Source organism: Armigeres subalbatus, chromosome 2, assembly GCF_024139115.2.
Source record: "Armigeres subalbatus isolate Guangzhou_Male chromosome 2, GZ_Asu_2, whole genome shotgun sequence".
In the NCBI taxonomy this organism is placed as follows: Eukaryota; Metazoa; Arthropoda; class Insecta; order Diptera; family Culicidae; genus Armigeres; species Armigeres subalbatus.
In genome coordinates this window covers 404,231,657-404,247,178 of record NC_085140.1, presented here as the reverse complement: position 1 = coordinate 404,247,178, position 15,522 = coordinate 404,231,657, and the positions used below count along the sequence as shown (strand labels likewise).

Sequence of the window (15,522 nt, the reverse complement as noted above, 5' to 3'; positions counted from 1 at the left end):
AAGCTCCAAGTCATTCAAAAAGCAATAAAGATGACAACCACTTATTCCTCCGGTAGACTATCCCACCCTAACGCACCGCACGTACACGACAAGGGCTTTTCCTTCGGAATCCTATTAAACGTGCTGAGGTTTATCATCAGCAGAGAGCAATGGCATACGAACGAAACTCCATTCAGGATTTGAATGGATTATGTAGTATTGGGTGATTCAATAGTATCGATATGTGAAAAAAGTAGCTTTTCCTGTATCGAAACTTTGCGGAAAAAATTAGAACAGATTGTGGGAAGTTGAAGGGTACTGTTAACCAAATTTACCCTAAAGTTTCACACTTTCACATTTAATGGCAGCACAATTACAAACAACAATCTGAAAAGTTACCCAAAACATCTTACCGAGAGTTCGATTACAATCACCGACACTCCAATGTCATAATATCGACAATCGATATTTTCCGAAAGTTTCATCCACTGCTAGTTTTACGGTCGGTCGCTTGTTGGTGATGCAGGCAATCCAACTTTTGTAGCACGATAAGCTGCTGTTCGCATGAAGGATGACATGCTTTTGATTAAATATCGAATGTATCAATATTGAACCAACCATCTCGGGTTGTTCGGCGGCGTGTGCGGCGAAAGGAGCAGTCGGAGGATTTCATCATATTGGTACTCATGCCGAGGAGCTTGAAGTTGAGTGTACTCGTTAACGTTTGCAGATTGGAATCACAACATGTCCATTTATCTCGTTTGGGGTTTAACCTTTGCTGCCGTGTGTTTTTAGCAGAAATAATTTTGCCTGAAGTTCGTTCACAGAGTAATCATATTTCGATAGCACCGAATGAGAACAATTGTCTTGATAAAAAAAATCCAATGGTTGCACTGAGAGCCACACCACAACCACAAAAAACTTTAAGTTCCTACTCCGTACCTGTATACAAAAACAAATTTAACTTTTCGAAACCCACATGGTTCAGTTTAAAATCGAGTCTTTGAAGGATTCTTCCAGCACTCTGCCAGCATCGTGCGTGTAGACTCGATATGTCAGAATGGAATGGAAAATTGATTAAAAACTAATTGCCTTCTCCAGATATTGGATCTTGCGTCTGTTTGTGGCAAAGTGATGGGCGTACGATCGGGGCAGAGTGATGTTGATTGGCAAACTGCTATCTGTATTTATGTTTTTCAAATCCTTGCTCAAATCCGATAACTAAGCTAATAATTGTTTCTCCGTCTGTTCTTTTTTCAGGTAAGCAAAAGCTGAGCTGTACATTGTTTGTCCTTTCGTATGCAGTAAGTGTGTATTGATTGGAATCTACCAAACACAACGTCTAAGGACATTAATTGGTAAGCGTTTAATTTATACTATGGATTGAAGTGTCCCACCGTCAAGAAAATTGTGGTGTGCTCGCAAAACGCAAGCACTCAATAATTGAACATTCCTTATGATGTGAACGCTCTTTGGAGTACAATTACTTGTAGTTTTGGCACTAAATGCTTTATCTGGTTTTTGAGCTAGACCAATAAGTTGTTGTAAATCAGAAGTCATCGAATTTCTTCTTGCAACCAGTAGTTGTATGTATGGGAAACGGTTTTTGTCTAAGCTGGCCTCAAGATTACGAAACCCTAGTAATAGTTTGTATTTGTCTTAATTTATGTCATTTTAATAAAAAAAAATGCACAATTTCCATATTCTTCAGAAACCCATAGACACCTACTTCCTTTAAGGGATAAGGAAAGGATCTGATAGGCCTCACGTAGTTCAAAACAGCAAATCATTTGTTCTATATTTGCAAAGAAAATCTATTGTGATCCATGACTAGCAGCATCATAGTGCGAATTGTACTAATAATAGTATAAAAATAAAAGTTGCTGGACTAGCGCCAACACATGAATAGGAATGGAGCCTTCCTTAGCCGTGCGGTAAGATGCGCGGCTGCAAAGCAAGACCATGATGAAGGTTCGATTTCCGGTTCGGTCTCGGACATTTTCTCGACTTCCCTGGGCATAAAAGTATCATCGTGTTAGCATCATGATATACGAATGCAAAAATGGTAACTCGGCTTAGAAACCTCGCAGTTAACAACTGTGGAAGTGGTTAATGAACACTGAGTTGCGAGGCGGCAATATCCCGGTGGAGAATGTAATGTCAATAAGAAGAAGAAGACATGAAAAGGAATGGTACAGGTTCACATATTTTGAACCAAAATGATGCTGATCATTTTGGAAAGAACACAACTGTCAGTGTGTTTTTCGCAGGCGTTGCTAATATAGACGACTTTCCACAATTTCATGTTCCATATCTCGATACATCATGTTCCATATCTGGATTCCATATCTCGACCCCTATGTCAATGGTTTTCTTAGTCTCATCAATTCACAGCTACTTTTTGGTTTGTTCATCGCGATACCCTCCTTGTAAGGATATATTTCTATCTTGATGTGTTCTGGTTATATTTTGTTCAAGATTCACGCTCCAATTACTTTGAAGTTTTTAACGCTGAAAGAGATCGCGAATTACTTTAAATGTCCCTATATTTGTATTCACGAAACAGTTTTTCTACAACGTGTTCTACTTTTCTTATGTTTAGTTAGGCCACCTGGCGGAATAAACATTGAAACATCTTCTTAGAGTATCTACTTTGGTAAATCTGAAAATTCGTTATCCGTAAAAAAGTATAGCGGAAAAATTCAATCCGAATTCATGCTATAATTATTCGAAGTTATTCTTATAATATGAAGAATATATTCTCATACCATACCATGACCATTGTTGGTCATATAAGGATATACTTTTCATTTAGCTACAAAAACATTATAGTACGATGACGAAGGAAACTGTAGTCATATTTTCAGACCTTTAGTTCCCATCACATTTCTAGTTTACCATAAACACACAGACTTTTAGTCATGACCCAAGCTCATTTTTCATAGCAGTGTTCATTCTTCATAAAACTTTTCGTCTTTTGTGTCATTCCCCAGCCATGAATACTCTTGATAACAGTACTGCGCATGTTACATTTTCCTTCGTTTTGTGAGCGAGCTTTTCCCCACTTATTGAACAAGAATCCTGTAGAAGGGAAACTTCCCCTATTTGCAAGGATAAATTTAGAAGCAGATGGGGATTCAAAACAGAGCTTTCGAAAGCTAGTTGTTAACTGGATATCCAGCATGCGGAATTGACTCGTTGCCAAACAAATGGAAAATAAGCTTTTATGGCAGGGATATAAAAGTTTATCAAATGTGGTGATAAAAAATTAAAAGTCACTCTGGTGAAACGCACACATAAAGTAAAATGATTTGCAATTTCAACGTTTTTTTTTAATATCAGTATTCTACGTAACTGGTATTCTGTTTGGTTTGCAAATAAAGAATTACCATTTTACAGACCATATACCGCGAACAGAATACTTGACACCAAGCATTCCCTGGTAAAATTTGCGTTTTATAATAGTTTTATAGCAATTGTGAAGGAATGAACTATGGTTGTCCAGACCTGTATAAAACCGAAAACGCTACTTGGGTTGTGCAACGGACTCAGACACCCAGTACACAAGGATAAACTTTTAGAGTTTTTAAGAAGCTTTACCCTACTGAGATGCTAACTGAACTAACACTCAGCCTAGAACAAAGATATCCACTTATGGCTACTTTGAGATGGTTATCCAAACAGTGGGAATAAATATTATAAATATTATTATTAAATATTATTTATAAATATTATTGTATGATTGCTATACATTTCAATAACCTAAAATCACAAAAGTGATTGGATGAACAACATTTTTGACAAATATTTTGCTATTATATACGCCACTTTCTCTGATATACTGCCGTGTATGATGTGCAATTATTTTAAGCGAGTTGTTCATTTTTTGCCCGTACAATCAAAGGGGTATTATAGTAATATAAATAAACATGAGCTGAATGTAGAACTTTCCACCCCGAGCGGTTTAGATGCGTTTCTTATCAAATTTGTAAATAAAATTAAAAGCGTTTTAATAAGCCATACGTGCAACTAAAACGTTATCAGAGCAAGCCATGGACGCGGATGTTTGTTTTTGCTATAGTCCCTTCATCTGTTTTCTCTATTTTGAGCTTCTTTTCGTAAAAGCTCGAACATTTTACCACCTCATTAAGTTATTTTAGTGTATATTTGAGGTTATGGATTGCAGTCTTATTATGCTCCCGTTTTTGAGCATAATAAGACTGAAAGCCATAACCTCAAATATCACCATCATAGTCGATCTCTCCTAGAAAGTTATTTTAGTGGTAATGTGGTAAATATGGTCCAACCACCAAGGGCAATTGCGGATCTATCACACTTATCAACATTGTCTTTTCTGAAGCACGAGCTTTCTGATGTAGCCCACAGTATTGAAGTGTGTTTGTTTACCAGTTATGAATGTTCCAGGTTCAGAATCTTAGAGATTCCGAATATAATCCTTCAGGAATTCCGACGAAAATATTCCATGAATTCCTACGGGAATGTTCCAGAAGTTCCAACGGATATGTTCCAGGGATGTAGAAGCAAATTGTGGAAGAATTCCAAAGCAATCTGTCGAGGGATCCCAAATTAATCCTCCAGGGATTCCGAAAAGAATGCTCCAGTAATTCCGAAGGGAATCCTCCATGGATGCTGAAGCAAATCGTTTAGGGATTCCGAAGCAAATATTTGCAGGATTCTGAAGCGGAAATCTTCGAATGATTCCGAAGCTATTCGTCGAGGGGTTTCAAAGCAAATCGTCAAACGGATTCCGATCGGCGAGGGATTCCGAAGCAATTTGTTTGAGGGATTCCGAGGTAAAACGTCGAAAGACTCTAAATTAAATATTCAAGAGATTCCGAAGCAAATCTCCGAACGATTTCGAAACAAATCTTCGAACGACTCCGGAGGAATTCCGAAGCAAGTCAGCGAGAGATTCTGATGCTAATCCTCCATGGATTATGATGGACATCCGTGGTATCCTCAACAGATTCCCCACGCAACGATACCAAAAGGAATCCAGTATGAATTCTGTTGGTTGGAATGCTTCATTGATTCTGAAAAGAATTCTTTAGAGATTCCAATGAGAATTCTTCTCGGATTTTGATGGGAATTCCTCTCGGATTCTGATGAGATTCCTTCTCGTATGCTGATGGGAATTGTGGAGATTATCAAGCTTCTAGGCAAGCGGAAGTCTGCTGATAAACTGTCACTCCTGTCCGTTCTGGTTGACCATATGTCTTTGACTGATGGCGAAGTACCACGATTGCTTTGATTGATATTTTGGTGGCTATCTTTTGGTGTTTATATCAAGCTTACTTTGATGCTGTCAAATCAATTAGCCTTTTCATAATTAATGCCAAACGAAATTGCTATGACACACAGGAGTCTTTCTCAGAAATGAGAAACAAGCTCATTTGTCTTGCACTCATTTCATTATGATAGGGTGATATGGGAGATACCTCTCTTGTCTTCTATTTTTTCAGTAATTTATTATGCTATATGTTGTAAATTGATATCATGCTAACTAACTTTTGAAATCGTAGAAGGGGCTATTTTTTCTTCTAGGGAGAGCTAAACCCTCCTATCCCCCCCTTATTTATGCCAATGAATCTACAGTACGTAAAAAAAGGCTATTCACCCCACCGCCAATTCACATTTGTCTTGTTATTTAGTAGCAAAGTTAGTTGTTTCTATGAATGTTTTTAAATGATTTATTCAATTTATTCAAACTGTCATTTTGCCATCAAATTTACATGGCTTCTTTGAAAAATTATGGCATTATCAGTAAAACCACAGACAAAACAGTCGTGTCACTCAACACATGTTCCATCGTTCAACGGTAGATTCATTTTTTTGGTGGTCAATCGGCCACTAATGGCGCTTCCATCGGTTTGCTTCATTTTGCCGTTTATGATTTTGTCCCATTCAGTTGCAATTACTTGTCGTTATGGCTGAATGCTTGCTGAATGTTGTTCTTGAAGCTTAATTTTCAAAATAGATCTGCCCACAAGCATGTACTTTGTCTTTGACGCATTCACCACCAGTCCAACTTTTGTTGCTTCACGTTTCAGGCGGGTGTACAGTTCTGCCACCTTTGCAAATGTTCGGCCGACAATGTCCATGTCATCCGCGAAGCAAATAAATTGACTGGATCTGTTGAAAATCGTACCCCGGCTGTTACACCCGGCTCTCCGCATGACACCTTCTATCGCAATGTTGAACAACAGGCACGAAAGTCCATCACCTTGTCTTAGTCCCCGGCGCGATTCGAACGAACTGGAGTGTTCGCCCGAAATCTTCACACAGTTTTGCACACCATCCACCGTTGCTTTGATCAGTCTGGTAAGCTTCCCAGGAAAGCTGTTCTCGTCCATAATTTTCTATTGCTCTACGCAGTCTATACTGTCGTATGCCGCCTTGAAATCAACGAACAGATGGTGCGTTGGGACCTGGTATTCACGGCATTTTTGAAGGATTTGCCGTACAGTAAAGATCTGGTCCGTTGTCGAGCGGCCGTCAACGAAGCCGGCTTGATAACTTCCCACGAACTCGTTCACTAATGGTGACAGACGCCGGAAGATGATCTGGGATATCACTTTGTAGGCGGCATTAAGGATGGTGATCGCTCGAAAGTTCTCACACTCCAGTTTGTCGCCTTTCTTGTAGATGGGGCATATAACCCCTTCCTTCCACTCCTCCGGTAGCTATTCGTTTTCCCAGATTCTGACTATCAGTTTGTGCAGGCAAGTGGCCAGCTTTTCCGGGGCCATCTTGATCAGCTCAGCTCCGATACCATCCTTACCAGCTGCTTTATTGGTCTTTAGCTGTTGAATGGCATCCTTAACTTCCCTCAAGGTGGGGGCTGGTTGGCTTCCATCGTCCGCTGAACTGACGTAGTCATCTCCTCCGCTGCCTTGACTTTCACTGCCTGTACTCTCAGCGCCATTCAGATGTTCCTCGTATGCTGCTTCCACCTTTCGATCACCACACGTTCGTCCGTCAAGATGCTCCAATCCTTATCCCGGTACATTTCGGTTCGCGGCACGAAGCCTTTGCGGGATGCGTTGAGCTTCTGATAGAACTTGCGTGTATCTTGAGAACGGCACAGCTGTTCCATCTCCTCGCACTCCGCTTCTTCCAGGCGGCGTTTCTTCTCCTGAAAAAGGCGGGTCTGCTGTCTCCGCTCCCGTCTATAACGTTCCACGTTCTGCCGGGTACCGTGCTGCAGCGCGACCGCCCGCGCTGTGTCCTACGCTCCTCCAGAAACAGAAACAGAAACTTATGTCACACCTAGGCCCAAAAATCATTATTTAAATCTCATCTATCCACCATGTGACCATCTTCCAGTCATCAATTGTTCATGAAATGTGCTTTTGTGCCCTTTAAGTCGTTTTTAAATCATGTTTTCTCGGATAACCATGGCTTCTTAAGTGCCACTCTACCCTTAAGATCATGTTTATGAAACCGATTTCGCACTGGCTGAGCTGATAAGCTGATAAGCCTTGGTTTTATTTAACTTCGGTTACGATAGCCATGTCAATCCAAGGACTTGCATTATGACCATTATGACCGGACAATTCGTAATAGCTACTTCGTGATTGACTAGAACTTGCGAAATTGTACAGAAAAACAAATGAATGAGACTTGGGGTCAGCTCTCCATTGTCAATATACACGTTTCGGAAACTCAAATATTTTCAGTCAATAACAGCACCAGCCACGTCACTATAGGAAGGGAAAGATTGTCATTCCGACTTTCGTCGCTACTAGAGACCGCCTCTGCATCTCCACAATTTTCTTGGGATAGGATATTGTGTTAGTTACAAAGGATATTTGGTCTGTATTCACTTCGGTAATGCGATGCTGGTTTTGGCCATGTTCCTAATTTGGCCAATTTTGCAAATAACTCAAAAACTAAAGCAATTCGCATGGGTTTTATTAGTTCCAACAAGACATATCCCTCACGCTTCAACACCGCTTTCAACTGATCGATTATTTTGGAAAAATATGATTTTTTCAGGGTTGGCCAAATTAGGCACTAAGTTGGCCAAAACCGGTGCACTTCCCCTATTATAAAAACGTGCATTGAAAATATTCTACTGACGTACCTAAAATACGACCTACCATGCACTAGTTTTTTTTTCCGGCCGCGCAAAGCAGAACAAACTATTTCGAATGATCGCGCGGTCTTCCTGCGCACTTCTCGAAATACAAACACGCAGTTAGTTATTTACCAGTCACACAAAGCAGAACAATATAAATTTGAATGATCGGGCGATCATTCTGCCCATGCACTAGTTTGTTTACTCAACGGCCGCATAAAGAACCAATACGATCTTGGCGATTATTCCGCGTCCTAATACGAATACGTCCAATCGCGAACTCTTTGCACTATTCGCAATGTTTACATTCAATGAAGTGACAAGTTTCGCGTAATACATTCTAAAATATTATTAACTATGTATTCGGGTGGTTTGATGGAAGTTCTCTACGCCTCTAAATATTATTTGTCAGTAAGGAATCCACGCCGATGAGTTTGGAAAGAATGTTTGTGTTAGCATGAATATGAGGGGCTAGGGAGCTCTAAGACCTCCCCCCTAAACAAAGGTATCCTCGTTGGAGTTAAACTTTTTTTTAACTGTGGAGAACGTCTGCTCTAGACTGTTTTTTTCTGTCTTGAAAAATTAATTAATAACAATATCGACTTCGAAGCATAAGATTTAATACGTTCTTTTCATTTTTGTTTTGGAATCTCAAGCTTAACAGTGTTTGGAATAGGGATTGGGTCACTTCTAAAACAAGTGCTGAAAATGGGAGAAAATTTACAAAATAAATACTTTTACGCCAAGTGTAACCCGGAGGCTAAGGATGTATCAGATAGTTTTTTTGAAATCCATTTCAAGTTAGGTACTGCTTTCTTTTAGATATTACTCCGGATCGATTTGAAACTTCTTGTGGAGTGAATATTCATGCATAACCAAATACTTAAGCTACGCTCAAAACAATTTCTCTGAAAATCGAGTCGTTTTTATTTTTATTACAATCAAATCAAAAGATATTGCAAAGGACTACTACAGGACTACCTTCAAAATATGCTCAAAGAGCTGTTCCAGAGATCTTCCGAGTTTCTTCAAAGGGTCTCTTTCTTCAATGAATTCATAGAAAATTCATCAGAAATTGTTTCTTAAAGTCATCCAGAAATTCTTCAAAGTAATTTTCTTGAACAAAATTTTTAGAAATGTCTTTTAAAAGCTATCTTCACTTTTTTTTATTCCATACATTTGGTAGGCACTCTGTGTTACTTAACCGCTACTCTGCCGAGATCTACTGTGGTATTCTGCTGCCAGAATCCACACAGAATCTATTTTTAGATTTTTCCATTATTCATTGTTGTTGTCGTTGCTGGTCCATCTCACCGTGAGTCCATTGTGTCCATTTGTCCGTGTTGTGAATGATCGTTGCATTGTTTGGTTGCCATTTTATCCGGGTAACGTTGGAGGAATGCCTCCGAGAAGGACAATTTGTCAGTCGGCGTCAGGCAGTCGTAACGGTAAGGGCGCTCCCCAATACGCCACCGTATAGGCTACGCATCCGGCGAATGACGAGGGTTTGGTGGAGGGGCTGGGAATCGAACCCATGACCATTCGCTTGTAAGGCGAACATGTAGCCAACTACGCTACGGAACCCCCCTTATCTTCACAATATGTTAATGACCTTTCGGAATTTCTCTCCGAAATGTCACAAATCGTTACCCAAGAGCCGAGTCAAGTACGAAACTGAAGACGCCTTTTGTGGACGAAATACGTGTCTGTAAAGTTACAGGATAAAATGGGATAGTACAACCCGTCCTATCAAAAGTGAAGACATTCCGTACATAATTTGTAGATAATTTGCTACGATTTTAGATGAACAAGATGGAATGAAGCGGAACTGAATGTGTACTAATGCCGTGACCCCCCCATGGTTTGTTGAAACTGTTGGTCATTGAGAAATAGCTGAATTGAAATGACGCCTTGCACCTACGAAGTTTCTTCCATTATCGCAAGTGATGATTTCTGGCTTTCCGCGCCGAGAGGAGAATCGCTTGAGAGTGGCGATCAACCCTTGAGAGGGTAGTTTTGTCTCTAGGTCCAAGTGAACTATTGTTGTTGATAGACAGGCGTAATCGACCACAAAAACTTTCGCTGGATCGTTGCGTGACGATGAAAATAGGCAATTTGAAATGGCCTACAATAGTTGACTCCTACTCGATCAAATTATGAATCAGGGATGATTCTATCGGGCGACATCTCTGCTATTAGCTCATTTTGGACTCTGGATTTTGGACTCTGTTCTTAAGCAGGGAACAAACTTATAAATGCCTTTTCGCGAACGTTCGCGAACTAAAAACGGTTGACAAAAAATTTCCCTTGAAAAAGGCCAAATACATTCGGCCGAAACGTCGGGTAATTTCAAAATCTAGTCGTTTTGATTATCCTCAGACTTAGAAAGCCACATCCATAAGCAACTTTAAATCTTACTTTTAAAATTTCAAGTGATAAAAACTTTCCAGCGATTAAGAATCGTTTGAAAATCGTATCTTGATTTAAAGCATTTACCGTTACATTTTGAACTCTTTTTCCTTACTACAATGAAACCATAACGCCAAATAGAAGATATAACGGGACTGTTGATAATAAGCTGATATTAGTACACTGGATTCTGTTTTCACACGATTTACATTTTCTCAATTTTCCACTCATCCTGAATGTTTAACGTATATTAATTAACATGTGATTTTTCTTTGATTTATTCTGGACTTTTTGAAACATTCGAAGAGTTTGGTGGCGAATTGAAGTCACACGATCAAAAATACGAGCGAAAAAAAATCGTGTAAAAACAAAATCCTGTGTATAGATGTCATGTCATCCACTCCTTAATCTTCCCATTCAAAGACGGTAGGCGTATCTCTGAGATAAGAGACCTTTTGCACTATCTTTGATTTGCACTCTTTAAAGCAATGACACAATCTCACCTCATACATCTATTGCCAGCTTTGTTGTCTGTACTTACATTTTATTATTCATATTCATTCAAATAGCACTAGGACATAAATCTTAAATTTCAAACGGTAATTATAGGATTTTTTTTGCATCATATGTACATATGTATGCATGTTAGATGCACTTCAATCACAACTCATGTGTATTTTCTCAATGAACCGATAGCTGGGACTACCAACTCATTAGCCAAACTAAATATTGCTTCATTGATTCCATCTCCTTATGAAAGAGCGATAGCTCCCTGTAAGTGGTTGAAAGATGAAAGACAGAATTCCATTACCCAATGGGAACCGGAAATTAAATTACAGTTTCGTTCAAATTGGAATTCGTCTTGAAAAGCAAAGTTAAATATTTGTTCTCTGCACACATACCTCAGTCTTTACCATCGTTTAATTGAAATCATAACATCCTCCTTCCGCGCTGGGCACAATGTGCTGCCAAGCACTTAGCACCCAGCACTCGTCAATAATTCATCAAAACTTTAGACCACTCATTCCATTCCAAGCACTCCACCCGACATTCCCGTCGAAAAGCCATCGTTCATTCAACAAGTGTTCGCAATGTACGCCATTCGTATTCAGGCGGCAATAAAGTGCACTGCCACACCCCCTCCAAGCGCTCCCACAAACAAGAATGGAAAACCGAACGAAAATCCAGAGAAGAAATGGAGAAACTGTAAACTTTTTGCTCCCGACCTCTGCACGCATATGGGAACGGAACGGGAATATCAAATTTTCTAGGTGCAAACTTTTCCGGATGGAAAGGAACAAACTCGCAACCGGAATGGAAGTGCCCCGTCCGTGCCGTGTCCGTCGCCCCGGTTTGATTTGGTGCTAACGAAGTGCACAAGTGGAAAGTTTTGACGAATAGCTCACTCGGTTGAACAAGAATCACTTTTGCACAAACATCATTGTGTCTGGATTTCCACTCGGAAGGGATCCCGCGGGTTTGGGGGCGGGCGCACAATGGCCGGAGGCCGGACAAAATCTCAAAAAGACATCCTATTTAATATGTTTCCCTCTTATATTTTCCTCATATTTTGGATAAGTTGTATTTCGAATTTCATGAAGATTGAATGATATTTCTTAATTTTTGAAAGCACTTCGAAGATTGCAACGTTGAGTGATTTAGAGAATTCATTGCTCGAAAATCACAAAATAGAAGTTTGTTCAGAGTCCCTGTGATTTCCGGAATCAAAATCGATGTACAGTCATACCTCGATATAACGTAATTCAAATTTTATTTTCGTTACGTTATATCGAAGTTACGTTATATCGAAGCAAAATTTTTTTTCCCAGATTTTTTTTCATGTTTTCTTTTCTTCAATTGGATTGACCTAAAATCAATGTTATTCACCCAGCAGGGTGTTCCTGCCTTTCTAACATTTTTTATTATTTTTTTTAGTTTTTTGTTATTTAGTTATTATATAATTTTTTCCATGTTTTCATACTTTTTTCTAATCTCAGTATATTACTTTTAACAGTTTTCTTTAAATAATCTTCTTCTTTTCATAATGTGTTTGAGATGATCGAACCAATGTTAGAATATTAATTATTATGTATAGAATAAGATGTTTAATTGTGTCATCGTTAGGCTCTTTTAACATAGCAGACTGTAAAATATTAAAAAGTCGAAGTCAAAGAAAGAAATTAATAAATAAAAATTCTCATCTTCTCGTCTTCGTCGGACAGTTCACGACGCGCATTTTTGCGCAATTATATGAATAAAAATAAACCAAAATTTGATTTCAACTTATTCTAAATAATCTTTCTTTATTCATAAGAGTAGAGCTCGATAACAATTCCAGTACGCAATAGCTTAACAGCATTTCTACACTGAAGACTACTTAGTGCTCTTTTTGAATTACAATATCCATGACATTACTGCGCATGTGGCGCAGCGAGAATTGTGTAGTCAGTGGCCAATTGTTCTCTTCTGCGTATCTGATTACCAGATCAAACCCATTTAAGGCTGCTTCATCCGACACGTTCATATATTTGTCATCATCTCCAAAACTCGCCGAATGTGATGCTTCTTCCTGTGTCGACATTGAATGCATTGTGTCGTCACCGGCATAAGATATATCTTCGTCAGCATCTTTATGAAGAACACTTGCGATGATCTCATCATCGCTCAGCGTTTCGAATTCAGCATCCTCCTCGTCGATTTCTTCGGCCTGTGCTATTTTCTCACCAATGCTTCTCAACGTGTCTCTCAGGACCGACAATGGTACATCATCCTCATCCTCGATTTCACGGGTATTGTAAAGCATGTTCCAAGATTTGCAAATCGAGTCAGCTGGAACTACCTCCCACGCTTGAGCGACCCAAAAGATGACGTCTTTTATGTTGACCTTCTTCACGCAATCATCCAACTCTCCTCCACGAGCTTGAATTTCCTGCATCATCAGATTCCTGTAACGCGTCTTAATCATCTGAATGATGTTCTGATCCATCGGTTGAAGAACAGCGGTAGTATTTGCTGGGAGAAATATGGTGAAAATTGATCCATCGGCAGTTTTTAGCTCATCTGCATTGTAGTGAGCTGTGCAATTGTCCAACACAAGGGCGGCTTTTACGGGAAGTCCTTTTGACTTGAGGAAAGCGGTCACTTTCGGGACAAATTCGCCAAAAAACCACTCTTTAAAGAGCACTTTTTCCATCCAAGCGCTCTTGGATGCCCTGTAGTATACAGGCAGCTCTTTGAGATTTTTGAGTGCTCGAGGTCTGTGAGACTTCCCAATCAACATTAATGGTAATTTAAGCGACCCATCCATGTTGCTGCAAGGCATGAATGTGATTCGATCTTTGTTCATTTTGAATCCCGGAGCTGATTTTGCGTCTTTCTCAACATATGTTCTTGTTGGGGTTCTCTTGAAAAATAGCCCACTTTCGTCAGCGTTGAAGATCTGACAAGGAGACAAATCTTCCTCCCGAATCTGTGCAGCAAAGTCTTTCTTATATTTTTCAACAACAGAAATATTGCTGGACAATTTTTCGCCACTGATTTTCAGTAAGCGAATGCCGTTGCGTTTAATAAATTTCTCCACATAGCCACGACTTCCGTAATCCCCTGTTCCAATCATCTGGTTGAAGAACTTTTTTGCTTGGACTTGTAGCATCTCTTGGCTTACCGGTTGGTGGCGCTGTCGTTTTTGCAAAAACCAGATGTAGAGAGCTTCGTCAACCTGTGGGTACCGAGGATTCTTGAAACGCTTTCGCTTTGCTAAAAAATTAAAATTAAACATGTGAAATTGGTTCACGAAATATTATCCTAGTCTCTTACACATTCCGCCTTGTTGGCCAATTTTTGTGAGAATGTTGTCCTTTGCATATTTTATGGCATAGATGGTAGATGCAGATCGAACTTTGTACTTTTTCATTATTTCACTCACCGGAACACCATTTTCAAGATTTTGAATAATTTTCATTTTATCCGCTAGCAGTAAACCAACACGGTTATGTTTTTTGTTTTGTTTACGCGACACACGATCCATTTTTCAGCAATCCACCGACTTAGTCGACCTACTTGAATTATGAGTTGTGTAATAATAAAGTAGTTTTGACAGCTAGCTTCTTATTACAGGGTGGGTAAAAACATCAGTGTTTACTAACCAACACGTGTGCTTTCCCAAGGAGCAACAGTATCTTTTAGACACAGCTTCTGGTAGATTGATTGGTTAGTTTTGGTTTTTTGATTAACAGAAAGAAAAAAACACAGCTAATTATTCCCCACCCTGTACATACATACACCACAGACGTAACAGCTGGAACAATTTCCTGAAAAAATCATCGTTCAGTCACTTTATCACCATCTCGCGTGCATGTTACACAAAATGTGGTTCAGGACGACAATGTCAACAGACGGCGCTAGTGTTTTTTTTTTTTTTTTTTTTTTTTAACGAAGGTAATGGAAATCTGCAAACAGACACCTGGGGAGGCGAACCCAGGTAGTGTGGGGATGGGATCACCACTCCCGACCCACTAAAACCAACTCCTTCCTCTCCAGTCATTCCCCCGGCCCGCAATTAAGCAATACTTCGGGGGATGACTATTGGGCATTGCGCCCCCTCCATGACGTACACAAGTGCACGTATGCGCCTCAACTCTTCGACACTCCCCATGCAACACATTTGCACAAGACACACTGGCACCACATGTGCCCCAACACTCACCTACCTATGCCGCTTGAATGACTGCAAGGGTACAACAGGTACCTTGCAGGGGTACCATGCCGCCATCTCACAGCATAGGCAGTCCTCACTCAGTGTGGTGTTCACCCCATCCTGCAACAGGGTGGCACCACTTGTCTACCAAGCCGGAGGCGACCCTAGGTTGGTGGCTCCTATGCCGCTCCTACCTCAGCTACGAGGCAGACCCTTTCATGTCTCCTATTTCTGAGGTGCCGCAGAGGCATCAACCCCCCGACACTCCTGCCAGTCATAGCGAGACTTTCGTGTCCCCTACTTCTGAGGTGCCGCAGAGGTATCTGCCCCCCGACAC

The 15,522-nt window shown here is 40.1% G+C and overlaps 1 protein-coding gene across 1 annotated transcript; it reads right to left on the bottom strand.

Annotated features, from left to right (window-relative positions):
* Nucleotides 1–12,866: 12,866 nt before the first annotated feature.
* On the bottom strand, nt 12,867–14,402 carry LOC134210248 (jerky protein homolog-like). The gene is made up of 2 exons (XM_062686289.1): nt 14,306–14,402; nt 12,867–14,245 (listed from the first exon to the last, which is right to left on the bottom strand). Exons 1-2 carry the CDS (start codon nt 14,400–14,402, stop codon nt 12,867–12,869), a joined length of 1,476 nt encoding a protein of 491 aa, XP_062542273.1.
* Nucleotides 14,403–15,522: the final 1,120 nt, after the last annotated feature.